The 22,474-nt window shown below is 28.9% G+C and overlaps 1 protein-coding gene across 1 annotated transcript in view; it reads right to left on the reverse strand.

The window, feature by feature from the left end:
- LOC101238496 (E3 ubiquitin-protein ligase HERC2) overlaps positions 1-22,474 on the reverse strand; it is a 124,945-nt gene that overhangs the window by 66,711 nt on the left and 35,760 nt on the right. Inside the window, exons 12-16 of the mRNA XM_065814049.1 lie at positions 13,181-13,489; positions 12,757-13,077; positions 12,589-12,678; positions 12,374-12,444; positions 12,036-12,229 (exon numbers count right to left, since the gene is read on the reverse strand). Of these exons, the coding sequence (XP_065670121.1) occupies positions 12,036-12,229; positions 12,374-12,444; positions 12,589-12,678; positions 12,757-13,077; positions 13,181-13,489 (985 nt within the window). The remainder of the gene's footprint in view (positions 1-12,035; positions 12,230-12,373; positions 12,445-12,588; positions 12,679-12,756; positions 13,078-13,180; positions 13,490-22,474) is intronic.

A 22,474-nucleotide genomic window follows, 5' to 3' on the forward strand; every position in this document is an offset into this window, starting at 1 on the left:
TAATGTTCTTATAAATAAATAGCTAAATAAGATATGGGACGTTCTATTGCTCGAACTAAAAAAAGAAAGTTTTCTTGTAATCAGCACCTAAAATCTTCAAAGTTTATTCAGCTTGATACATCAATTTCTGATCCAAGTTTATCAGCAAGCTCCAGAAAAATAGTAAACACTGAAATATCTGGAAGTCAAAAAAATTACAACATCATTATAAACTTTATTATTTTAAAACTAATGGTTAGTGAGTTTAAATGCCCCGAATGTGGAAATGAAGTTTGTTTAGAAAATGATTTAAAAAGCAAGAATGGTTTTGTTTTTATTTAACTTTACAGTGCCTTTGTTGCCAATTTAGCAAAGGATGGCACACGTCTCAGTTTTCTACTAAAAAATCTATAGTGCAATAAAATTAATAACAATTTGTTAAATATTTATAATGAAGTTGCTTCTGCAAGTATGTCAAGCGCAGCCAATGAAACCAAAGATATTATTTCTAAATCAAGCAATGTTAATGATGTTTCTGCTTGCCAGGTTTCAGTTGATGGTACCTGGCAAAAGAGAGGCCATCAATCTTTAAATGGTATTGTCACTGCAATATCAAGAGAGAATGGAAAATATCTTGATTCAATTTTGTTAAATAAGTTCTGCAAAGCTTGTAGTTATTGGAACAAAAAAAAGTCAACACCAGGTTATCAAAATTGGAAAATAAATCATGTTTGTGAAGCTAACCACAATAAATCATCAAATTAATTTTTCAACGGTCAATTGAAAAGCATGGTTTGAGATATGAAGGATATATTGGAGACGGTGACAGCTCAGCATATAATGATGTTGTTGCAAGTAATCCATATCCAGGTTTTGAAATAAAACAGACTCCATTGTGTTGGACATTACCAAAAGAGACTTGGAAATCGTGCGCGTAACCTTAGAGTGACACTTAAAGGTCAGTTTCTTTCAGTAGGAAAAAAAATAGATGGAAAAGGTCGACTGACAGATAAAGCCATAAATACGCTTCAAAATTATTTTGGTATGGCTATCCGTCAAAATGTGAATAACCTATATGCAATGAAAAAAGGTGCTTGGGCTGTTTTATTTCACAACAGTGACATAAGTGAAGAGTCAGAGAGACACAAATTTTGCCCATAAACTAGAACTAGTTGGTGTTTGTGGCAGAATAATAAAGTAACAGGTGAAACAACATACAAAACTAAATTAAGCTTACCATTAGCAATTAAAGCAGTACTTATGCCTATATTTACAGATTTGACAAATGAAACATTATTATCAAAATGTTTGCACGGACAAACTCAAAATAACAATGAAAGTCTGAATACCTTAATATGGAAGAGATGTCCTAAAGATTTTTTTATTGGGAAAAAAGTTCTTGAGATTAGTATGAACTCAGCTATTATAGCATTTAATGATGGAAGCACAGCAGTTGAAAAAGTAATTAGTGCTGGAGGTATCGAACCAAGTATATTTATGCAGGAAGGACTTCGTAAATTGGACTGCAATCGAATTAAAAAAATGAATCACAAATCAAGTGCTAAAGGTAAAATAAGGAGAAAACAGCTTAGAGCCATCAAAAAAGGTTACATAGATATTGAAAAAGAACTGGAAATGGACCCACAATATAGTGGAGGTTTTTAATTGGGCTCGTGCTTCTTTTCCTAATATAACGAACTTTTATTTTGTTTTTTGTGTTTTTCTCAAAATGTCATTTTTACCAAATATCTAAATTTTAAAACGCAATATTTTCAGTTTAGGACCATACGCTGACTTGAAATTTTCAGGGTGTTTTTGTTATAAATTGACTTAGGTAATGAACCAAAACTACAAATAAATATGATGTATAAGTATGTTTAAAATCTTTTTTTCTTGCTTTTTTTGTTAAAAATTTTCTTAAATATATAGAAAATTATTTTTAAAATGTTCTATGCATCTTTAATGCATGATTTTGGTTCATAACCTCTTCGTACCTTTTAGGAACATAAAATGTGAAAATTTCAGAGTTAAAAGATATATAGAACTGGAGATATCTTGTTTTAAATTACACCCATATTATGGCAATTCGTATGGAATAAGTGAGGCAAAAGTTGGGCAATTGAGATTTCTTATTTAAAAAAAAAATCAGCATAGTTGTTTTAACTTGTGATTGTAGTTTTAATTTTGTATTGATTATTTTAAGGAAATTTTTTAGAATGGGGGTGTACCACCTTAAAGGATTTGAGTTAAAGAGCAAGGAAATAGTATCATAGTTGCTCCTTTTAGTAGCAACAATGATACTATTTGTAGAAAAGAGAAAGAGATGCAACTTTGTGACAATGGGAGAGAGGTACTCTAGGTTGGCAGATAAAGCAGGTCCAACTATATTTACATGCATTTTGGATCTTGTCTAAAAGAGAAAGAGCATCATTAGAAAAACTAAATATGACGACAGTATCCCATACAGGGACAAATAAGAGATTTGTAGAGGTGGAGAATGAAATAAGGAGTAAATGAAATAAAAAGGAGTAAATGAAATGAAATAAGGAGTAAACAATAATCCAAGAATACATAAAGTAGAAGACTCAGTGAGAGGGTTACCATTCATTAATATAAAAATGTTGACAGTGTTGCGATAACTGTTTGCATTAAATAACTGAGTTTTGTTGCATTTTAAAGTCATTGCAAGCTTCAACCAGTTACAGAAGTAAGATTTACAGTTACAGAAGTGAGATTCACAAGTGACAGTTACAGAAGTGAGATTCAAGACCGGCTGCTTGTTCAGACAGGAGTATAAAGTAGTATAAAGTTGTAGTATTAAGAGTATAAAATTGAGTCGTCAGCAAATAGAGCTACTTTAGATGTAAGGTTGTTAGGAAGATCATTAATGTAGATAAGAAACAAAACAGGACCTTGAGGCACCCCAGAAGTTACTGGAAATGAGGAAGAGTGTTAACCTTTGAGGATGACTTTAATAAAGCGGGTAAAAAAAAATGATTTGATTGTCTCAAAAACTTTTCTAGATACACCATATGGAATGAGCTTGTGGAAAAGACCAGCATGACAAACTTCATCGAAAGCTTCAGATATTTCAAGAGCAACATCTCTTTGCAATATCGCCTTGCCGCCATTTTAGTCCCAATAAAAGGCATTGAAATAGTAATATATTATAATATAGTATTACATTATGATTAATGTTAAAAGTTGATAATATAAAATAAAAAATCGTTAAATGACTTAACGTTGTTTTTTTATTGTTTAGTATATTATAAGAATTATTCCTGTTACATGCAATTATGTTGGTGAGTTAGTTGCAACAGTTTTACAACATAGATCTTTTATTTTAGAGAATGTAGATGTTAAGGTTGGGGTAAATGTAGAGCAGGGTTATCTTAAAGTTACTTTATCAATTATTTTAGGCCAGAGCTAGATCCATATTTAAGTGAAAAAAAAGAACAAAATATTCTGATGAGTATGAATGTAAAGTTTCAAAGGATTTGTCTACACTATATCTTACAAGAGTGTCTTGTAAAGGTAGAATGAAATGCATATTTTTTTGGACAAGTAAAATAATTTTAGAGCATAATAAATAGTAATTATTTGAAAGCTTTGAGAGATTTTTTTTTTGTGTTTAAAAAATTAAACCTTAACAATTATGATATATTAAAAGATTTATACAAAGTTTCAGAGATCTTGATTCAAACATTATTTTTAAAGTCCATATAGTGGAACAGCATGGAGAAGAGTTTACTATTATAGAAGAAGAAAAGTTTGTTTATTTAAAAAAACAATGGTTAACATTTAATGATAATCATTTTTAACAATAACTGTACTAATACAAATATTATTCATGAATACTTTTAAGGAAAGTTTAGGGTATTGAATTAAACAATCATTGGAATCAGTTTATATACTGTATGTATGTAAGCATATATACTTTATAGTTTTGGTTAAATATAGTAATTATGTTATAGCAAATATTTTCTTTCTAGAAAAAATTCTCCTAAATCCAAAGCTTTAGGCTATACCACTGTATTCATATAAAATTGCCTATCAAACAACTGAACAAATTATATATCGCTATTTGATTCTCTCGCTAGGGTCTATTGTAGCAGCCGTGCTGTACGCAATAATGGTGCAGTGCTAGAGCGCTTGCTTTGTAAGTGCAAAGTTCTGAATTTGATCACCAGATTCCTGGTAAAACCAGGTTCAATTTATTTCTTGAGAAAGTGAATACAGTAAAAAAAAAAATAAATTATCACTTATCTTTTTATCATATATGACATATGCCTTTTTACTTTGACATATAAAATGTAACAAGTTCACATAAAAGGGATCTCCAAGATTTTATTTTAACTGGTCTGATTAATGCGCTTTTATAATTAGTAAATGACATCAATACGTTCTTTGAGTTATAAACGTTATATTGTATTTGGGTTTTCCTACTTGCAGTTAGATTTCATGTTGAAGAATGCTTTTATATGTAATCATGTATAAAATGTATAATAACCGCATCAAGATAACATGATCAATAAGTAACGCTTTAAAATTATATATTTATTATAAATAATATTTTAAAAGTGTATATTTATTATAAATAATTTTTAAAAGTATATATTTATTATAAATAATATTTTAAAAGTGTATACTTATTATAAAGAAAAAGTTTATAGTTATTTAATTAAAAAAAACAGACTAATATAAGTGCTTTACAAATTAAATATAAAATATGTAAATTTAAAAACTATCCTGACATTTGTTAAAAACTGCTAACAAATCTCAAAACTGAAAAAAGTATTTTATTTGAATGGATTTAGTGACAAAACCTAATCTGGTTGTGTAAACTACAATGTTTTAAAAATTGTGAAAAGCACATAAATTTATTATTCAAACTAGATATTTTTGTAATGTAAAAAACTATGCAGCTTCATAAAGTTAATATTAACCTCTCAACCAGAAGTATAATAGCAAAACAACAAGTGTTTTTTTTTAATATCTCAATAAATAAATTGTTTTTGTAATTTTAATAAAATTCAAGCTTATTTTCTAATGTTTATTTACAAAGTAAACATAACTTGTCTCAGGGTTAGGAAATCCCTTAAAACTGTTTTATGCTTGGACTCACAGGAAAAAATGGTTTCAATAACAATTCAGTTGGTAAAAAGCTGCTTTAAAATAAATGTTGTTAAGAAACTTTATCAAAATTTAACAACTACCTTTTAACCAAAGATATTCATCAAAAAAAAAAAGAATAAAAAAAGATTTTCATCTAAATCTTCATATTAAAGCAGAGTAAAAGAAGGTTATATTTAAAAAATTACAGCACCTAGCAAGGATCCTAACTACATTAAAGACCTTGCTGCTTCTCTTCCATTAGTCTCAACTTAGGTTTATAAAGAAGCACTACTTGAATATATTTTTAATATAAGAAAAATGAACAGATGTTCAGAATAAACACAGATTTATTTTAAGAACAAAAAGCTTATACACAAGTCATAGTCAGCAGTTATTTTATTGTTAAAGTAAAACCTAAAACAAAATAGGACACATAAGTAACCATAAAACTTCATTAGATACAAAAGTTTAACTTTTCTTTTTTTTTTGTTTTGTTAATTCACCTCCCCAAGGCTGAGAAGACCACTACAGATGAGGAGGCTACTTAATTGTGGTATAACCCTCTCTCAAGTCTATAATTCCAAAACACAAACCTTGACGAACAAGGCCGCTTTGCGGAGATCAAGTTAAGCGCGGTACTACCAGGGGCGTGGTGGTGATCAAACATGGAACTTCTCGCTTATAATGCGAGATGTACCAAGTTTGATCCCCGCCACGATCCCCAAAACACGAATCTTGATGAACAAGGTCGATGTGCGGAGAAACAAGTTGAGCGCGGTACTACCAGGGACGTGGTGGGGGTCGAGCTCGGAAATTCTTGCTTATAATGTGAGCACTCTATCACGACACCACTACCACAACTTACTTTAAAACAAATATAAAAATGCAAAGATATATTGATATTTAAAATAAATAAATATAGAATGATGGGAGGTATAAGATAAAAAAAAACATTATTGCTTTTGAGTAATCATAATTTATGTAGTGGTGGTAAAAATCTTCTCCTCAGAATCGCATTTATTATTACCGGCGTTTCGAAGATGCTCAGCACCTAGTTTATCCTGTCAGATAAACATCATTGCCATTTATGCTTTACCCGCAATTTATGCCTGCTCCATACTGCTCCATACTGCTCCATACTAAGTTTTATTTTCAATTCTTTCAATTTTAAATTTTTTTTATTCAAATAATTTTTTATTGAATTATAAGGGAGTTTTATTGAATTATAAGGGAGTTTTATTGAATTAAGGGAGTTTTATTTTCAAATAACTTTGATTCTGTTATTAAGATATATCAAAGATTTTTTATTTATTTATTTATTGAATTTTATCAATTTTTTATTATTTCAAATCAATTTTTCACGCGTTTACAAAGTGCCTGCAAATTAATGATAACTAACATGCAATAACCTTATAACTGTAAACTATTATTTATTAATACAAAATAGTAAATTTTTCTCAATTCAGTTAAATTTATTTACTTATAAAAAAAACATATTGACTTAAAGAAATTACAATAAAAAGGAACTAAAAATAAAACAAAAGTTGTTTTGACATTTCTTTTTTTAAACCTTTAAAAATAATAATATAATATCAGGTATTTAAGTTATTAATAAATACTTAATATGATATTTTATATTTATAATATTAAGTATTTAATAATAAAAATATCATATTATTGGTGTTGCTTAACGCACAATAAAAAATGAAAAGTATAATTAACATAATAGTTCTATATATTCTTTTAAATTACATATATTTAAGCAAAACTTAAAAAATCATTTCAAAACTTTTTAAAGTGCAAACAAACATTACTTCACTTTAATGATAATAAGAAAATTAAAAAAAAGCACGCTTTTGAAGAAAGCAACGTTTTAGGCATGGTTTCTTTTAAAGTAATTGCAAATGCATTCACTTTAACTAAAATTTTGCATGCTTTTGTAAACGCATGTAAAAATGTTAAAAAAGTATTACTGTTAAAACATAAATACTTTCTTTAGTCGCGAACTTAGTTATTAAACTTAAAAGTAACGCTATTAAAGAATTGAAGAATTATTGAAGAAATTATTGAAGAAAGTAATCATGTTGTAGCATGGTTTCTTTTAAAGTTGTTTAAAATGCGTTTTAAATTTTAGTAACTAATTGTTTTTTATTATAAATATGAGTTTTTTACAATAAATAAAAAAACTATCAATCACATAATTATTAGGAAAAAAAATTGCTGAAGTAATGCATTTGATTTTAAAAATTTTAAGTGAAACCCAACATTTGGATAAGTAAAAGTAAAGAAACATGACATTTGCTTTTGTCTTTTTTAAAATAAATGTTTGCACATTTGCCGATTTGTCACGCCCTTGATCAAAATGCGGTAAAACATTTAAACAAATATAAGTAAATCATTTTTAATAACAATGAAACCATTATATATATATATATATATATATATATATATATATATATATATATATATATATATATATATATATAAAATTAAACAAGTTTCTATGTGGTGTCCAAATAAGTATGTCTTTTATTGATTTTGTGTTGGTAAAAATAACAGTTGGTACTGATGGCCATATTGTTTTCAGATCCTCGTCATTTCTTATCAAGTGCCAATGTTCACTTGTTATGTTTCTTATTTTTCTTCCTTTATCAATATAAGGCCTGATTAAGAAAAAGATTTTAAGTGTAAAAGGTGATTTGATTTATAGTGCAAAAAAGACATCATATTTGTAGGTTTTCTATAAATAGCTATATAGAATATTTTTATTATTAACTACTGCAGTAAAAAAGGACTTCACGACAAACAGTCGAAACTCTAACTACACCCAAATTTGTAATGCACTAATACTTTTAATGAAATAATATGGAAAGTAAGAAATGTGAATTCAATATCAAATAACATAATATCAAAATGAAAAATAATTATATCAAAATATTAAATATTATAACACAAAAATAAGCACTTACTATATAACTGGTCAAAAAATTTGTTGAAATAAATAAATAGAAATAATAAACACTATAATGATAAGTTCTAATAGAGAAAACTATTATAAACACTAGACCGCAAACGTAAAAAACATTGTAAAATAAAACTTTATAAAAACCACAACTAAATGCTGGTACTTTTTGGAAAAATACACTCAAGCTGATAAGATAGAGAAACTTATGTAAAATTGGAAAAACAACAAAACCAAATACAAAGTTTACGAACACCTCACGCTGTCATAGGTACATAAATCGAATTTTGCTAACCAATCAAAAATATAACATAACAAACAACCCGCGAAACTTAAATTAGTCTGAAAATCATATAGAAATTATAAAAATTTATTAATATTAAGAAGAAAAACAGAGTAAAAATAATATATAACAACAAATGAAACCACTACAACAAAAAACGTCATAAAAACAACATAAGGGGCAAAAAAATTAAACAACATGTTAAATGGATTACAAATTTTTTTTTTTAAAATAAACATTGACATTCGTACCTTTATTTATTGACAAACGCCTATTTTAAGAGGTAGCCAGTTTTATTTTCAATTCTTTCAATTTTAAATTTTTTTTATTCAAATAATTTTTTATTGAATTATAAGGGAGTTTTATTGAATTATAAGGGAGTTTTATTGAATTATAAGGGAGTTTTATTTTCAAATAACTTTGATTCTAGTTATTAAGATATATCAAAGATTTTTTATTTATTTATTTATTGAATTTTATCAATTTTTTATTATTTCAAAACAATTTTTCACGCGTTTGCAAAGTGCCTGCAAATTAATGATAACTAACATGCAATAACCTTATAACTGTAAACTGTTATTTATTAATACAAAATAGTAAATTTTTCTCAATTCAGTTAAATTTATTTACTTATAAAAAAAACATATTGACTTAAAGAAATTACAATAAAAAGGAACTAAAAATAAAACAAAAGTTGTTTTGACATTTCTTTTTTTAAACCTTTAAAAATAATAATATAATATCAGGTATTTAAGTTATTAATAAATACTTAATATGATATTTTATATTTATAATATTAAGTATTTAATAATAAAAATATCATATTATTGGTGTTGCTTAACGCACAATAAAAAATGAAAAGTATAATTAACATAATAGTTCTATATATTCTTTTAAATTACATATATTTAAGCAAAACTTAAAAAATCATTTCAAAACTTTTTAAAGTGCAAACAAACATTACTTCACTTTAATGATAATAAGAAAATTAAAAAAAAGCACGCTTTTGAAGAAAGCAACGTTTTAGGCATGGTTTCTTTTAAAGTAATTGCAAATGCATTCACTTTAACTAAAATTTTGCATGCTTTTGTAAACGCATGTAAAAATGTTAAAAAAGTATTACTGTTAAAACATAAATACTTTCTTTAGTCGCGAACTTAGTTATTAAACTTAAAAGTAACGCTATTAAAGAATTGAAGAATTATTGAAGAAATTATTGAAGAAAGTAATCATGTTGTAGCATGGTTTCTTTTAAAGTTGTTTAAAATGCGTTTTAAATTTTAGTAACTAATTGTTTTTTATTATAAATATGAGTTTTTTACAATAAATAAAAAAACTATCAATCACATAATTATTAGGAAAAAAAATTGCTGAAGTAATGCATTTGATTTTAAAAATTTTAAGTGAAACCCAACATTTGGATAAGTAAAAGTAAGGAAACATGACATTTGCTTTTGTCTTTTTTAAAATAAATGTTTGCACATTTGCCGATTTGTCACGCCCTTGATCAAAATGCGGTAAAACATTTAAACAAATATAAGTAAATCATTTTTAATAACAATGAAACCATTATATATATATATATATATATATATATATATATATATATATATATATATATATATATATATATATATATATATATATATATATAAATATATATATATATATATATAATTAAACAAGTTTCTATGTGGTGTCCAAATAAGTATGTCTTTTATTGATTTTGTGTTGGTAAAAATAACAGTTGGTACTGATGGCCATATTGTTTTCAGATCCTCGTCATTTCTTATCAAGTGCCAATGTTCACTTGTTATGTTTCTTATTTTTCTTCCTTTATCAATATAAGGCCTGATTAAGAAAAAGATTTTAAGTGTAAAAGGTGATTTGATTTATAGTGCAAAAAAGACATCATATTTGTAGGTTTTCTATAAATAGTTATATAGAATATTTTTATTATTAACTAAAATTAAAATTAAAAATTGATTAATCTTCCATGCTACTAAATGTTTTGTACAGGGTGGATGCTCGAAATCCAGACTTTTTTGACACAAAATAAAAATTACAATAAAAGTATTAGTTTCAAAGATATATTTCTGAAATTTTAAACAGTAATGTACACATATAAAAGCTTTCATTTCACTCAATCCAGCTGCCTTTAGCTTCAATGACTTGCTCGATACGCTTCCTGAACCTGGAGCAGGCTCCACCTCATCGGCCAACATGTTGGCAGCTGCAGTAGCAATTGCTCGCTTTAGAGATTCAACAGTGTTGTGACTTGATTTATTGGTCTCACGTTCCAAAGTGCCCCAGACATAATAGTCCAATGGATGGAGATCTGGTGAGTTTGGAGGCCAAAAGTGCTTTGACCAGAACATAGGGAGATTCTCTTCAAGCCAACCCTGTACCAAATTGGAGGTACGAGCAGGAGCTGAGTCTTGCTGAAACACATATGGCCTACCATTGGAACACTTGTCCATCCAAGGTTTCACCACCTTAATCAAAAGGTCCAAGTAGACTTCTTTGTTGACATTTTGGCCCTTCAGGGAGAAGTGTGGTGGCATGACATGGCCTTTGCTGGAAACAGACATAAAGACATGGACAGAGGCTGGAAATTTTGTCTGACCAATCACTGGGATATCTTCTGGGTCTTGATCCAACCATCTGTCATTTCTTCTGTTCACTTTGGCATCCACAGTAAAAATTTTCTCATCGCTGAAAAAACGAAGTTTACCGGCAGCTTCATGTTTTATTGATGCTAAAAGAACAGAACACTTAGCCACTCTCTTCTCCTTCATTGAAGCAGACAGCATCTGCCTGACTTTCCGGACATAGGACTTGTACCTAAGGTCATCACAGATCATTCTTCTCATGGTGTAATGAGACACATTCATATCTTTGCTCAGTTTCCTGATGGAGGTGCTGGGGTTTTTGTTGATCAACTTGTGTACTCTGCTGATGAAGGCCTTATTCCTGATTGGTTTGTGAGCAGTCTTTTCTTTTCGTTCTACAGACTCTGCACCATCATTAAACCTCTTTGCAATATCATAAACTGTGCTTTTTGGGAAGCCAAACCATTTTATAATCTCTGGGACAGAGTGCCCGGCGCGGAGGGACTCAACCACTGCAACTCTACGGTCATATTCCTTTGACATGATGTGCTAAATTTGCAATTTTTATTTTTTTTCCCGAGAGTACAATGTTTGTTTTGATTAATGTTTGAATTTCGCAACATAGAATTTAAAAACAAAAAAATGCCTGCAAATTTAAAATTGTCCGGATTTCGAGCATCCACCCTCTATGAACATGTTACTTAATTTAATTATTAATCGGGAAAATTTTTTATTACAAAATGTAACGCTAATTTGTTTATGCTTAACTATGCTTTGTTAAACATAAAATTTTAAATGCTTGCATTTATAGTAGCATTTATTTGAAATTCAAATTAAAGTTTTTTTACGTTGATTTTCATAACTATGTTTTTTATGCGACTCTTAATTAACATAAAATATCATAATTAACATAAAATATCATAGTTAACATAAAATACCATAATCAAATATTTAGAGTTTGATAGAAAGATAAGGAGAGGGAAGGAGTTTTTTTTTTCAGGAAAATTTGAGAGCAGCTAAATTTGAGTTAATTCAACCCCTGTCATAAATATTTTATTTTATACAAAAAAAAACAATGACGCACTCGCTAAATATTGATTCTTTATTAAGTCCCGATGAGAAAAGTCTTGATTTAAGCCAATAATCATTAATTATCTCATCTGGAATTGGATAAAACCCATGAGCAAGGTAAGCACAATGCAGCCCAAGAAGGAATGATATATGATGTTCAATTTCTAAGAATAAATTCTCTGCATCGGATTTCTCCACATTGCTAACCTAAAATAATACAACAAGATTCATCAATTCAAAGTTTAGATGAAGCACAAAATGTTATGAGACAAATAGACTTTAAATATCATGAATAAATAACATATTATGTTTACACATAGCACTTATGATGATTCAAAAAAAAAAACTTACGCATTTGCTAATCTTATTCATTGCTTTCAGCTCACTTGAAACAGCAGAAAATGCAAGAGTAACTTCTTGTTCTAAATCAAAACAATGATAAGATAACTGTTGTAGAACTGAATTTAAATGAATGAATGATGACAAATGATTATATAGTCTTTTTCTTTTTTTTTCTTCTAAATTAAAAAGATAAAAACAAAAAATAAAATGATAAGAATAGTTACCAGCAAACCTCTCAACAAAACCTTTTTCAGATGATTTACACAAGCTGTCTTCTTTCTTTTCCTTTAAAGGATCAAGCATTGTGGCAGAATCTAAAATTATTTAAAAACAAAAAATTATACTGCTTCTGAAGTTTTTCAAACGTAGTGTAAATAAAAAATAAACCTTACCAAAAAATACCGACCAACGACTTAGTGCAGGTATCTTACAAGAACTGTTAAACATATTGTATGCATCAAGTAAATCAGCTAAATGAGACATTCCATCACAATTTGAGGTAATAACAGGCGCATAATTTTGAAGTGTGATCATGTAAATAACAAATTCGTGGAATAGTGCACCAATAGGACTCAAAACATAATGTTCTAGTTTTGTCAAGTTTACTTGATTACTTGCTAGCATATTTTTACAACAGGTCTGCAATTGCTGCATATAAAAACTTATCATGTTTGACAATGCTTTCACTGATGGTCCAAGCTCATATGCAAAACCTTGAACATAATAAAAAAATTCTTTGAACTCAAAGCTCACTAAACATGCTTAACTAACAGTTAATCAATTAATTCAATGTTAACAATAAACAAAAATACTTACATCTAGCCGGCCAGCATATGTCCGTATCATTTAACTTGAAAACTTTAGCAAACAACAGTCTTTGAAACTTCAATAAAACACCGCTAACACTCAAGTAAACAGATGGTTTACTTTCTCCTACATTTTCACTTATATTTAATAGAGCTTGTACAAAGCAATAAAGCACCAGATCATTGTTATTTTTAACCCCAGTTTCAGAAATAATTTGCAAAGTATTTTCAATTAGTTCTTCGAGACCATTATTTTGAAGAATACCTTTCATAAGAAGTTGTAACAAAAACTCATGTTTGAAACTTTTATCTGAAATATCTAAACAAAGTTTTTTTAATTATGTTATATTCACTATAAAAATATTCCGCTACTATTAACTATATATACACTAGCAGAGGCAATTCTAGAAAAATTATTTAGGCAGCAGTACTGCTCTGCCACACTTTTGCCACTTCTCCAAAAAATTTAATTACCACAGCTTATGTGGTTTAATTAGTATCTTTGTAATCTTTAAAAATATATACTTTTTAGCTCAAAACTTTTGTTCAAATTAACATAATACTTTTTTATATATTTAAGAATATTAGGAGAATAAATTTATTTAGAGAATAACAATTTAAATGATTTATTTAAAGAACAAATTTATTAATAAATTTAAAAAATAAAAAAAATAAAAAATTAGTCTAAATAAAAAAAAAAGTATAGATAAAGTATAATAAAAACACAATTAAATCAAAAAACCTTTTAATATCTTTTCTTTATTTTGTTTACATGTTTAAATTATTTTAAAAATGATTTAACTAATTAAAAATGTTAACATAATTAATTTAAAATAATAACAAACCATGTGACTTAATATATAGATAAAATAAATTTTTGGTAACATATTGCTGACATTGCCTTTGTTTTATAGCAGTTTATTAAACTTGGCAATACTTGATAAACAAAATTTTGGATCAAAATAAATTTCTAATGCTATTTTGAATATAAATAAAGTCAATTTTAAATTGTTAACTTACAAGCCTTCCTAGGAAACGCATGCGGTTTTTTGTCTTGTATGTCCATGCATGAGTATTTTATTTTAGACAACTTGGTCACGGCCGTTTGCAAGTTTTATTATATTAGGTGTTGCTGAAAAAAGTTTCAAAAACAAGAAAAGCAAAACTAACAAAATAGAAAATTAAAATAAACTTAAATAGAAAAAAAAAAAATTTAAATAATTTGTTTACTGTTTTTATTTTTGTTTTGTTTTAACAACCATTCTAAAGAGAATGGTTATTATTTATATTTTCAGCAGCAAAATTTGAACAAAAGTCAAAAAGTCAAAGCAAAAAAAAATAAAAAGTTTTTAACATTAAAAAGAATTTTTTAACATTACAGTTTTTAACATTAAAAAGAATGACTTTCCTATATTTTGATTATTTTTTTTTTAAAGAGGAGAGCAAAAATATAAATTGTCATCTGTTTGTGAATATATTTGTATAATTTTAATGTAACCAGTATATATATTGTCCCTTTAAGAAAACGTCTGCATATACTTTTATGTAAGTATATGTCTGTTAATACTTTTAAAGCACACGTATACTTTTAGGTATAACTTTTTGTATTATATAAGTATATTTATTTGTCCCAATGTATATGCATGTTTAGCTTATTTAGATAAGACATTAACTTCATACATGGAAAGCCCGTGGTTCAATGCCTATAACTGCCCAATTTTTTTTTAAAACACTGCTGATCATATGTTTGCTTCGTAGCCATTTATCTTTTTTTATTTGTATATGCACAATCTTTTGAAGTCAATGCCTATTCCAAATAAGCTAATCATGCATATAAATAGAAACAAATGAAAATACTTATATAATACAAAAAGTTATACATAAAAGTATGCATTACATTGATGTTTTCATACGCATTACATAGATGTTTTCACATGCATTACATAGATGCTTTCATATAAAGAAAATGTATACTTGTTACATCAAAATTATACAAATGTATTATACAAACACATTGCAATTTATATTTTTGTTTTCCTTTTTTAAAAAAAAAATTAAATAAAGGAAAATCATTCTTTTTAATCAAGACTAAAAACTTTTTTTTTTTTTTTTTGCTTTGCCTTATCTAATTTTGTTGCTGAAAATAACAACCACTTTAAAAAACCAAAAATAAAAATAGTACACAAATTATTTAAATTATTATTTATTTTTATTTTTTTCTATTTAAACTTCTTTTTATTTCCTATTTTGTTTGTTATGCTTTTTTTGTTTTTGAAACTTAGTTTTTCCCGCAATGATTAATTTTATAAAACTTGCAAACAGCCCTGACCAAGTTGTCTAAAATAAAATACTCAGTGTGGTCATACAAGACAAAAAACCACACGCATTTCCTGGAAAGGCTTGACCTAGGTGATATTTTTGTAATTCAAACTACATGAAAATTTTTTTTTAATTTTTTAAAGAGAAAATATAAATCATTGATTTCCAAATTGCTGAACATTGACAGATTTATACATTTTTACATTACAATTATTCTATTTAAAAAAATAATTTATCAGTTTAAAATAAATATATTGATCTCTACTATAGTGTATATAGCTCAGAAATTTTTTGCATGTGTGTGTGTGTGTGTGTGTGTGTGCGTTGTGGTACACTCGGATTTTGGTCGGTTGTCTGGTGGGCAACTGAGAGTAATAATTTAGCTAATCTTGGTCACCTGCCAATATTTTGAGTTGCCTGTTATCATCAAAAAAAAAAAAAGTTTTAACTATGTTCTTACTGTCTAAAATGAGTTTTTTGAAGTGTGTGTTTTCACTAGGAATAAAATTGTATTTTCATATCTGATGAATATAAAATTATAAAAAAGATTATTTATATATTTTCAACTTCAGCGGTTACGATATGTTATATTTATTGCAAAAAAACTATTGAAGCATTTATTAAGTAACGCTTAAAACGTCTTGGTATTTTTATTTGCGCCAAGTTTTATATAATTAAACTTTAAATAAATGAGAATTGCGAGAAAACTATTGATACATTTATAAAGTAGTGTTTAAAACGCCTTGGTATTTATATTTGTGTCACATTTTATGTAATTAAACTTTGATTGAATGAAAATTGTGACTTTTAAAAAAGATTTTTTTTAAAACATTAAAACTAGCGTTTTGAACATTTTCATATTTTTATTGCGCATTCGCTCTTTTTAGAGTTAGGAAAATTTTTTCGTGATTAAACTTAGAATGAACGATAATTGAAATATAAAATAGCTTTCAAACAAAGTTTTTTTGAAGTTATTCTTTAAAATAAAAATGTATCATTGTATTTAAATTATTTTTAATAATATGATTATGGAATGTTTACTATTATAGAGCTTGTAACAAAACTTAATTTGTATATTAAAATTTTATTATATTATTTAAAGAAGACGTTTTCAACAAATGTTTTAACGAAATTAAATAAAAAAAAGTTTATTATTTAATTAAAAGTGTTTGATAAATAAAGGTTCAACATAAGAAATCTTTAGAATTTAGTTTTGTAAAAATGTTTGCTAATTAATAACAGTTATGACTTCAAAACATTCATTCATTCTTTATAAAAAGCGAAAACCCGCATTCTAATTCAAACAGAATGGCGTTAGTTAAACAATTAAACTTTAAAAATGTTGCTTTATTGTTACGTTAGATTAAAAAATAATTATCAAAAGCTATTTCGTTTATGAAAAGTAATAGTCTTTCAAAATCAAAAGAAGAAATTTATCGGCAAAAACATTGCTAAATGTAGAAATGCAAACTGCAGTTAAAAAATCACTTAAAATAATGAGTAACTTAAATTTAAGTAATAAGTTAAAAAAGGAACCATTTTAAATAGTCCCCCGGCCGGGCAACTCAATTGCATCAAAACATTATTTCCAGCTGCCATTCAAAAGATGCGGGTGGCATTTGCTATCAGGCGACCACGAGTGTACATACATATGTATGTATATATATATATACACATATATCGGAATTAGGAAAACTGTTAGAGATCGGCAAAAAAAAATTTGACACAAAGGGGTTACCATACCAATAAAAAAATATTTTAAGTGGTGCCCCAAGACCCTTAAACATTTAATAGGTCCCTAGTAAAATAAAAAATTTTTTTTTTTCAAAAGTATGTCATGCTGGGTCTCAAATAAAGCAAAATCATAAAAAATTTTAAAATTATCAATCATTTTATAAATAATTTTTTTTTTTTTTAACATCTTCGCTTCCAACAAGGCTGCAAGCAACCACTAAGTAAGTTGGAAGTTACTGAAAGAGAAAAGATGAAGATTGTAGAGCAAGATAACGATTGCCGGACGACTTTAAAGATTGCAAATTATATGAATCAGGAAAGCAAGATGAAGGAAGTGAATTCCAAAGAGCTGATGTTCGAGGAAAAAAACTAGACTCCATAAATAAGCATTTATGGAGCACTTAGGAACAATTGCTGAAAAATGATGAGACTTAATTGAATGACGAGTAACAGGAAAATGAATTTTAGTAGATGGCACAAGAAACACAAGTTCTTTAGAGCAGTGTCCATTATAGTATTTGTAGAAAAGAAAAAGAGAAGCAACATTACAATGATGTGATAATGGTTGGAGGTTGGCTGCAAAAGCAGGTCCAACTATGTTTACAATGCAATTTTGCACCTTGTCTAAAAGAGAAAAGGGACAGCAGTATTCCATAAAAGGCCGGATTTGAGATTTATAGAGATAAAAAATAGAATACAAAGTAAGAGATGCAACCTTAGCAGATGCTAATTTTGCAACAGATTTGATATATGATTTCCAAAAAAGATGAAGGGTAGATGGACGATGAAGGGTAGATGACTCATCGAGTGCATTACCGTTCATAAATATAGGAAGATCTAAATTATTGCGATAACGATTGGCTGAAAAAATTGAGTTTTATCAGAATTAAAGTTCACCAGCAACTATGAGTCTGATGCTGTAACAGAAGTGAGATCCTTTTCAAGCTCAAATGCCCCCTCCAAGCAATCAGAAAGTGTTGGCTTCTTATCGTGACAAGAATAAATGGTAGTACCATAAACGCACAATGCCACTTTAGATGCGAGAATATCAGGAAGATCTTTAATGTAAATTAAAAAGAGTATTGGGCCAAGGATAGAACCTTGAGGAATCCCTGAAGTTAGAGAATAAGTAGAAGAGTGCTGTCCATTGAGGACAATTTTTATACTACAATTGGAAAGGAAGGATTCAATAATCTCAAAGATTTTGCCTGATACACCATAAGAAGAAAGCTTGTGGAGAAGACCAGCATGCCAAACTTTATCAAAAGCTTTTGAAATGTCAAAAGCGATGGCCTTAACCTCTCCACTTTTATCAAATCAGTTGTAGAATGAGAAGATCAAAATCCATATTGAAGGTCAGAAAGTAAGTTATTAAATTCAAGATGAGAAATTAAGTGTTTGTTAATTAAAGATTCAAAATCTAAAAGATTTTGAATCTTTAATTAAAGATTCAAAATCTAAAAGATTTTAAATCTTGTATTAAATTTGATTAAAATCTTTAGATAAAGATGCCGCTTTCCAGCAGGCTGGAAAACAAGACTCTGATAAGCACTTGTTGAATAGTTTTGAGAGTATAGATAGCTCCTGAGAACACTTCTGCAAGACAATAACAGGAATGTTGTCCGGGCCACAAGCTGTAGAAGAGTCTAAGCAGGAAATCACTTTAGATACAGAAGCTGGAGTGAAACGAATGTCAAGCAATGAATCAACCTGTTTGTTGGCAATATCAGGTAGAACGCAACTAGTGGAATCAAGAGATGATATTGATAAAAAGTTTTTAGCAAACAATTCAGCTTTATCTTTAGATGAGGTGACAAAGTCTGAACCATACAAGAGAGGTGGAATTAAAGATTTGCCCTTATTATTGATACTATTAAAGATTCTCCAGAAGTCACGAGAGCCTAATTTTTGAGATGAGATACAAGATTTCATGACCTGAGAATAGGGGGCTTTGGCGTTAGACAAAACCTTTTTACAATGGTTTCTAGCAATAGTAAACAGACATCTGTTTTCTGGAGAATTGTTTTGCTGATAAATATGGAAGTAACGGTTTCGATTGGCAATCGCAGCAGCACAGTGTGAGGAAAACCATGGAGGAGAGTGAGGCTTGACCTGGATTCGTCGAGAGGGAACAAAAGATTCCATGTCAGCCTGAATCCATGAAGTTATGCAAGATGCGCATTTGTCGACAGGAAGACAAAAGATTTCTACCCAAGGGCCATCACAAAGAAAATCACGGAAAGATCTCAGTCAGCTTTACTGTAGTTGTAAGAGGTACGATAGTAGGGGAATTCAGGTGATGAAAAAGAATGAGATATTAGTTTTAGAGAGATCAAACTGTGATCAGAAGCACCTAAGGGGGAATGTGGAGAAACAGAGCACTGACTAGGATCAGAAACAAGACATAAGTCGAGTAGAGAAGGTAAATGATTCGGGTTGTCTGGAAAGCGAGTTGGAAAGTTGACTATTTGAGTTAAGGATTGAGAAAGCCAAAAGTTGTGGGCTTTTAAGCCTGCAGAGTCACTGACACTAGAGCCAAGCCATTCAGAGTGGTGAGCGTTAAAGTCACCGACAACAACTATATTAGCTGATGGATAAAGACTTGGTCAATATGATCAGAAATAACATCAAAAAGAGTGCAGTCTTGAGATGAAGGAGAGCGATATAGAACAAAGAGAAAGGCAATAGAGTGAAGTGGTGCTAAACGAAAGCACATGAAAGAATAGTCTGTGGATTCAAATCTAGTTTCATGACAAATGGGTGAATTCTTACGAATGTAAATGCCCAAGCCAAACATGTGACTATTGGAGTCTTTACGAATTAAAGGAAGATAACCATCAACACTAAGATCGCAAGATGAGACAGCTGAACTCAAATTAGTCTCACAAAGAGCAAGTAGGTCTGGTGAACTTTGCAAGAGATAAGACTCAACAGAAGAAAAGTTACTTCGAAGACCATGAATATTAGTGAATGATAGGTTTAGAGAACTTGGTGATGATGATGGTTTTTTGTGTTTTATAGTTTTTGATACTTTATTCATTTTAAAATTAGAAGAACTTGACTCAAAGCATAGATAGTACTCAGAACACCGTTTAATAGCCCAAGCAATCGCCTCATTACTACTAATAAACCCTAAGGCGTAACAAAGGGCTCCAAATATAATGAGTTGCCTAGTCATAAAAAAAGAGACACAAGTAAAACCCATGCATTGAGTCAAGAAGATCCAGCATTCAACATCCTCAACTGGAAACAATGTATTAAAAATACATCTGCGCCAGCCTAATAGATGAGGAAGAGGTGCGAGGCTGGTCAACAGATAGAATCTGTTTACCCCTCAAGTCTTTGCCTAGGAGGCCTTCTACAAGACAGTAGCCGGATGCATTTAACATCTGCCCAGGACGAGTATTTTTATCGAGACACCATCTTTAGCCTTTACTCAACCAAGAGCCCCAAGACAGGGGGTGTTTTAAGTCGGAGTTGGCATCTCCTAGCTTTTGTCTAAAAAGGCATATCCTACAAGGCAGCAGGACATGAAGCAGATTGTACTGGGTTACATGTTACCAGTAGCAGGATAACCTGACCTGACCTGGAATTATCCTAGCAGGATAACCTGACCTGACCTGGAATATGTTGCGATAATAAAGTTACCTTGGCTACTAACACTTGGGTCAAAACTACGAAAAGCAAGCTTACATGTTCGTGTGGGGGAATTTATATTGGGGGAACAAAAAAGAGAATTTTGCAAAGTAACATAGAACAACAAACTAATAGCACGAGTGGCAATTGGCATGTTCCTAGAGCAACTGAGCATTGCAAAGAATGCCATGGGGTATTTGACTAGCTGCACCCAAAAACGTTATCTATAATTAATAACTATCATGAAAGGAAAATAAGGGAATCACTTGAAATTAACTATGCGCAAACATCTCAGGAAGATAAACAATACCCGGTACTGCTTAACAGGGATAACGGGGTAAAAGTTGTTTCAAATAGTTGGAGACCACTATTTAAGAAAATCATTAAAAAAAATTTTTTTTATTGACGTCATCTTTGTAATGGTTTCTTTATGATTTTTAAAATTTTATATTGTAACGATTTTTAAATTGGTATTTTATGTCTGATGATGGTCTTTCCAAATTAGACCAAAATATCACAAAAAAGAAAAATTAGTACAATGTTGTTTTTTATGTTTTATAACTTATTGGATTTATGGTATCTGTGGGAGGTCAGTAAAGATAATCTGAGAAGACTTCTACTTTATCTGAGATAGAAAGACTCAGTAGACTCAGTGAGAGTGCTGGTATTCTGAGATAAAGTAAAAGACTCAGCGAGAGACTGTTTTTTTGAGTTAAAATTCTCCAGCCTTTGCAAGCTTCAAGCATTTATCAAATAGATCACATATAATACCTTTTTGCATTGATTTCTTGCAATAACAAGTTTGTTCTCTATTAGAGTTGTTTTGGTAAAAGGATAGAAGAAATGATTAGGTTGGAAACAGCACAAGAACAAAAAAAAGTAGGATAGTGCTTGACTGAATATTGATTGAAAAGGAACAAAAGCTTTCATAGCTGTGTGGGTCCAAGAGATTACAAAAGAAGCCAATTATCAGCAAAGAGTGCAACTAAAGGAATAGCAAAATTCATTACTTTTACAAAACATTGTAAAATACAAAACTACTTATATTTAGACATTTAAACTGTTTTTTTTTTGCACCTAAAAAATCTTATTCTTATACTTAATGTCTTATCAGATTATATTTTACTATTGACCACATGTGGTATATATTCAATCAATTGCAATACTATATTTAATCAATTGCAAAATTACCACCTAATAAGGCTGCCACTCCTCATTGTGCTTGTCATTTCCCTGTTTCAATTCACTACATATATAAACCTCTTATCTGTCCCTGTTTGGATTATTGTTGCCTGTTTGTTTTAGAAAAGATACTTTAATCTGCAAGCTAAGGAGCTTATGCTTCAATCACATTGTATCTCTTTGTTCTTGTGTCACTCATCATTCAGCAAAGTCAAACATTAGTCCTAAATGTTTTCTTCGTATAATTTAAAGCTTTTATAGACATCAGACAATTTTAAATAGAAGTTGCCTGCAGCCTTATTTCAAATTTATTTGTATTTTAAAATATTAAAAAACTTTACTAGCAATATTAAGATAAATTAAAAATAAAAAAATATGAAATAAAATTTAGTATTGAGAGAAAAATTTATTGGTGATTTTTTCTTTTAATATT

This window comes from Hydra vulgaris, chromosome 12 (assembly GCF_038396675.1).
Source record: "Hydra vulgaris chromosome 12, alternate assembly HydraT2T_AEP".
NCBI lineage: Eukaryota > Metazoa > Cnidaria > Hydrozoa > Anthoathecata > Hydridae > Hydra > Hydra vulgaris.